This window comes from Ranitomeya imitator, chromosome 3 (genome assembly GCF_032444005.1).
Source record: "Ranitomeya imitator isolate aRanImi1 chromosome 3, aRanImi1.pri, whole genome shotgun sequence".
NCBI classification, from domain to species: domain Eukaryota; kingdom Metazoa; phylum Chordata; class Amphibia; order Anura; family Dendrobatidae; genus Ranitomeya; species Ranitomeya imitator.
Genome location: NC_091284.1, coordinates 74,372,518 through 74,378,517, shown reverse-complemented (window position 1 = coordinate 74,378,517; position 6,000 = coordinate 74,372,518). Strand labels below are relative to the sequence as shown.

Sequence of the window (6,000 nt, the reverse complement as noted above, 5' to 3'; positions counted from 1 at the left end):
CTTTCGCATGAACGCAGAACCATCAGAAGATGCTACGAGAACAATGAGTCGCGGAGGGGCAAGAAAGGTGAGAGGAGAGGTGAGCATAAGGATTTTTTTAAATATATTTTTTATCCTACATTTATTATACTCTAGGGTCTGGAGTGACCAGAAAGCATAATAAGGGATATTAAATTAGTGGAGATTAACTTCTCCAAGAATCAAATTTTTCTGGGAAAATCCATGCAAAATGGCGAACTTGAATTGTTCTTGATCCGCTCATGTCTAATCTACAGTAAAAAAATATATGAATGAACAGCCGCGTAATATCAGGTAATGTAAAGATATTCAATGATTACAGCATTTAGCTGAAACTTTCCTATAAGAAAATAAGGTGGCCAATGGTCTGTTCGGTTTACTTGTTCTGTGGCATAAAATAAGTTTACCGACAACAAAAGAAACACAAAATGAAATCTTTCATGTAACGCTTCTTCATAGATAGTGTCTGCAACGTATTAGTTTCTGGAATGCTTTCTTAAAGTCTTCATTGAAGATGGTATAAATAAGAGGATTAATTAAGGAATTGAGGTATCCCAGCCACGTAAGGAAATTGGACATATCGTCTGAGATATAACATGCATGACAAATATTTACAATGACTTCTTTAACAAAGAACGGAAGCCAACAAATTACAAAAGCACCCAAGATTAAGCCCAATGTGGTGGCAGCTTTGCGTTCCCTGTTGCTGGATATTCTTTGCTTCCTCATGGCTTTCTCATGCCTTATTTCAGCTTTGGGGTTCCGTACTGTTATATGGATCTTGTCGAAATCTGTTGAGTGGTCAGAGAAAGACTTCTCGGCTATACACATTGTAGAACTTTTTCCACAAGCTTCTAGAAGAACTTGTCCATTCTGTTCTTTTTCACATCGACTCACGTTCCGTTTGTGATATAAAGATTTTGCAGCTCTATAAATTTTATAATAAAGGATGAGTATTAATGCCAATGGGATATAAAAGGCCCCAAATGTTGAATAAATAGTAAAAACAATATGGTCGTGTTTGATGATGCATTCATCGTCACGGATTTGCCCTTGGTGTCGCCAGAATAATAGGGGCATAGATAAGAATATAGAAATGATCCATGCTATGGCAATCATGAAGGCAGCATGCTGGGGTGTTCGTTTTCTGGCATACTCCACTGCATCGGTAATAGCTCTATAACGATCCAGCGCAATGGCAGCAAGATGCAGGATCGAACATGTGCAACAGGTAATGTCCACGCTTAACCAGATATCACAAACAACTGGACCCATGACCCACGTTTCCTTAACAATGTACATAATGCTAAAAGGCATCACCAACACAGCGACCAGAAAATCCGTCACTGCCAGGGAACATATCAGATAGTTGGCAGGATGATGAAGCTTCCGTGTCACAATTATTGCAGCAATTACCAGGGAGTTTATTGCAGTTGTCATCAATGTCAAGATCGACAGAGTGAGTGAGATAAGAATTCTGCTTGTAATCCCCTTCGTTAGTTGTTCTGTGCAATTGTTATATTCCGTGCTGTTGAGAACATCCATAGTCTTTCTAAATGGAAAGTTCACAGTGGGGAGTTGATAGCTGGAAAAAAAAACAAGACACATTAAAGAATGCTATTCCGTTATTATGATATGAAGCACTTTATTAATTTCGGGGACGAAAGGGGTATTCCCACCTCTAAAGATAAATGTCCCTTGTTCAGTATTGTTCAATTTTGTGGAAATGTAGTAATCCAATAACCACTTTGAAAATATTGAACATCTATGTAAAACCAGTGCTACAAAAAAGGCTACACTCACACGTCCATGTGATATGTCCGTGTTCTGCCCGTCTTTACGTCAGACAGGACACTGAGTCATAGAGTTTCATTGTTCCGTACACACCTCAGTTTTAAAAAAAAAAATACCCGTCTCCAGGCTGTGGAACTCAGAGCATGTCCTATTCTCACTAAAATTATTAATATATTCAAATGCATTTTAGAGTTAGTTCGCCAAATAACAAGTTATCCCCTATCAGCGACATATGGGATAACTTGCTTATCACTTAGGGTCTGACCACTGGGACTCCCAATGATTCCAAGATGGGGACACTAGAACCCCGAGAATGTACAGTAGATGTGAAACCTGATTTTAAATGGAGCAGAGGTGTACATGCTCGGCTTCCACTCCATTCTTTGTCAACCGGACTGAGGGAAATAGCTGTCCATAGCACTGGCCATGCTCCATTAGTTCCGTAGGCAATGAATGGAGTGAAGGTCGAGCATGTGCACCTCTTCTTCATTCGAGATGGGGCTCTTCACAGCCCTGTTTTTGACTCTAGAGCAACAAACTCAGTATCACTATGGGTCCTAGCAATCAGACCCCCCAGCAATCATCTCATTATCCTCTATCTTATGACACAACAGACATGACATTTTGAAATCTTACTGAGTAGGACTTAAGCAACATCATGATGTCAAGGTGGGACGTAAATGCAAGAGGCAGCTAGGATCCAAGGTGAGGATGCCACAAAAGTGTAGGTTGCCATGGTCTGGCTGCCACAGAGGACCAGACTGGATTCTGGACCAGGGCAGCACAAATCTTTTTTGCTCAACTCTACTAGTAACTACTAATTACATTCTTCTTCCTTCATAAGTTTTTTCTGAGTTGGTCGTGTATGCGCAGTGAGAGCTGCTATGTTTCTCTAATGGCGCTTTTCTCTAATGGCAAAATTCCTCAATCACGTTGCAACATTGACATGAAAACTGGTAGGTGGATTACTACTTTTCCGCAAAACTAGTTTTGTGTGTACTATTAGGTTATCGAAACTGAATGAAATATAAGTTAGATATCCCTAGCAAACTATAATTTTTGAAAAGTTTTGATAACTTCTATTTTCAGGCCTGGAATGATTGACAAGTTTTTGTTGGGGGTCTGTCCTTCCTTTCCTAAAGTATCTTAAGCACTCCCTTTCTCACTGACAAAATCAAGCTTTTACAATGACAAAAATTGTGTCTTCGTGTCCGCCCAAGAGAATCCGCTATTGAGGTCTGCTTAAAGGGAATGTGTCACCTGAATTTGGCGGGACCGGTTTTGGGTCATATGGGCGGAGTTTTTGGGTGTTTGATTCACCCTTTCCTTACCCGCTGGCTGCATGCTGGCCGCAATATTGGAATGAAGTTCATTCTCTGTCCTCCGTAGTACAAGCCTGCGCAAGGCAATCCAAAAACTCTGCCCATATGACCCAAAACCAGTCCGGCCAAATTCAGGTGACAGGTTCCCATTAACATTAGGTGTTGGTGGCAGGTAACACTTGTCATTTTTATTTCTACAAGGTCTCTTCTTTGCTCAAAATATCAATGTTGATGACAGATACATGACTGAATGTTTTATTCTACAGAAGTCCATGGACTCTGTATCAAAAGTTAGAAATTGTAAGGAGCCATGATACATTATTATTTATTTATGTCCTCAAATATCTTGGCATATGAATTTGGTGAGCTTTGTGCCTTCCTAACAGATGTGTTTGAATATATATAATGCACTAAACATCAGGTAGAATTGTGGAGAAGGGAACTCTTGATGCCTTATCGTTAGGCTGGTGCCCATCAATATTATATCAGTGGGGTCAGACTCTTGATAGCCCCCCATATCAGCCGTTTGATATGTCTCTCAGCACTTCATCTTCTTACTAGTGAAGAGCATGGTGCGCTAAATGTTGTTACGGTTATCATGTACTTTAGAGGGAACAACTTAAAAAAATGATGGTAGAAATATATATTTTTTCGCATTTATCCAAAACAGGATATAAAATAAAAGTTATATTGTATGAGCTGAAAAATTATATCCACAAGCAAAAGGAATATCAATGAAAACATGCTAATAAAGGAGAAAGTTGCATTTATAAAGGTTATGATGAAAATATCAGCTATTACATGTATCTTCTCATATGTAGCCGATACAGGTTTATCAGACATTGACTCACACTATATTCTAAGCAGTAAAAATGGGGATTTCTTGGGTGGCCAATTGCATAACAACGTTCTGACCACGAAGTATGAATATTTCCTTACACGTCTCTACAGTCATCAATACTAAAGCTTTATGTGCTCTCCACATATTTCTTTTACCAGCTAATCTCTCTTTACAAATCACTTTTGCTACTTTGCAAACTTTAACTTTGGTGTCACAAGAAAGTCTTGGCTTCTCGATTACCTTTCCAAGCACGTTTTGTGTATTCATTTATTTTCTGCTCATGTCGTGATTTTACATTTCTGCTTCTTTTCTTATCATACATCAGTCCACATAAATAGCGGTTCAGGTTTTATAGCACCGCGTTGTTGGCAGCTTGACAATGGCCATGTATAATAAAATAAAGATAAAACACAAATCGTTCTTCACCGACCCCTGATCATAATCCATTATCTCCTTCAATATCAAATGTTCACATCTCGCTCTCTCTATGTGTCAGGCTATGCGACAGCCCCATCTGCACGCACAATAGGAAAAATACCAGGCACTTTATATGAATAAACTATGCCCCAGTTCCCTGATAAAAAAAGGCCATCTGCTTTTCATCACTACATATCTGTGTAAATTATTAATATTTTATGGGCGTGTCAATGTATAGGTTGGAAGGTATTAGAAATGTGCAAATCCACCAAAATTCAAATTTTTGCTCAAATGTGGCTGAGAAATACTATTTGCATCCAATTTACTCAGTCATGACGCTATGTGAAGTGGACGAACACTATGAATAAAGAAGTCCAGATTGGGCGTGGAGGTGAGGGCGAAGGCAAGGTGAGTATAATCTTTTTTTAACCCCTTCTGGGCCCTAAAACTAATAAGATAACAAATGTCCAAATAGAGATATGTTGTAGAACCCACTAATAGTTAATTAAACGAAGCGAAAGAGTTGGATGAAATTATTTTTTAATCAAATATTTAAAATGTTGCTCTCACGGCTACGTGAGTTAGTGGTATGTCGCATAAAAGCACAGAAATATTACAAATGAAAAGATCCCTCTTTAGTTATCCAGCATCAGTTAAAGAAGCCCTCCTCCTACCATCACAGTGTTCATCGTCATCATATTGCAATCATCATATTAAATAGCACTGTGTACTTACAATTGCTCATTTTGCTTTTCTTACCATTTAATTCTTCAATTTTCCATTAGGTCTATGACATCAGGTGATTAAAAACAGACTAGCTCAATCCTTCTAAGCTCTATGTAGAAACAGGAAATCTCTTTTCCCTGTGTGAGTCATCATTAGAACTACAATTCTACGTGACTGCGAAGTCCCTGGCAGGAGGGAGGAGCAGAGACTTTCTACATTTATAACAGCTAGCCTATTTTTAATCACGTGATATCATAGACCTAATGGGAAAGCGATTTACTGAGAAGAAAGGCAAAATGAGCAATTGTAAGTACACAGTGCTATATAATATGGCGACTGCAAAATATTAAGAGGATGAACACTGTGATGGGAAAAGTGCTTCTTTAAATGATGCTGGATAACAGGTCTCCTAAAATGTAATGGATATCTTTTAAGAGAGATAATTTAATTTGTAATATCTGTGTGTTTTTATGTGACATACCAATTATTCATGTAGCCATGAGAGTGACATTTCCCTAAAATGTATCCAGTAAAACAGTGAGCTAATTAAATTGAATTCAGAATCCTGGGAAATCCACTTTATTGGGTGAAATTCAGAGTGAATTCGATTAATTTTGAATCGACTCGTTCATATCCAAAAGGGACCCATGATATAAATGGCATACATCACAGGCGTGATGAGAAAATGCTCTAAAGGCTCATTCACATGACAGAATACAATTCAAGTGCCCAGAGGCAGTACTACTCCTTGGTGTAAAGCCATGCCACCTCGGAGTGATGCCATACTGGCTGCATCCTGTGCCATCTACACATTTGAAGACATACTTTCGTGCCTCTAGTGGAGAACACAGTGGAACATAATGCATTCGATGGAGCACAGTA

At 38.7% G+C, this 6,000-nt stretch overlaps 1 protein-coding gene across 1 annotated transcript in view; it reads right to left on the bottom strand.

Moving 5' to 3' along the window:
• Nucleotides 1-309: 309 nt before the first annotated feature.
• HTR1F (5-hydroxytryptamine receptor 1F) overlaps nucleotides 310-6,000 on the bottom strand; it is a 502,912-nt gene continuing 497,221 nt past the window's right edge. Inside the window, exon 4 of the mRNA XM_069760044.1 lies at nucleotides 310-1,603. Within this exon, the coding sequence (XP_069616145.1) occupies nucleotides 472-1,563 (1,092 nt within the window). The 5' untranslated portion in view covers nucleotides 1,564-1,603 and the 3' untranslated portion in view covers nucleotides 310-471. The remainder of the gene's footprint in view (nucleotides 1,604-6,000) is intronic.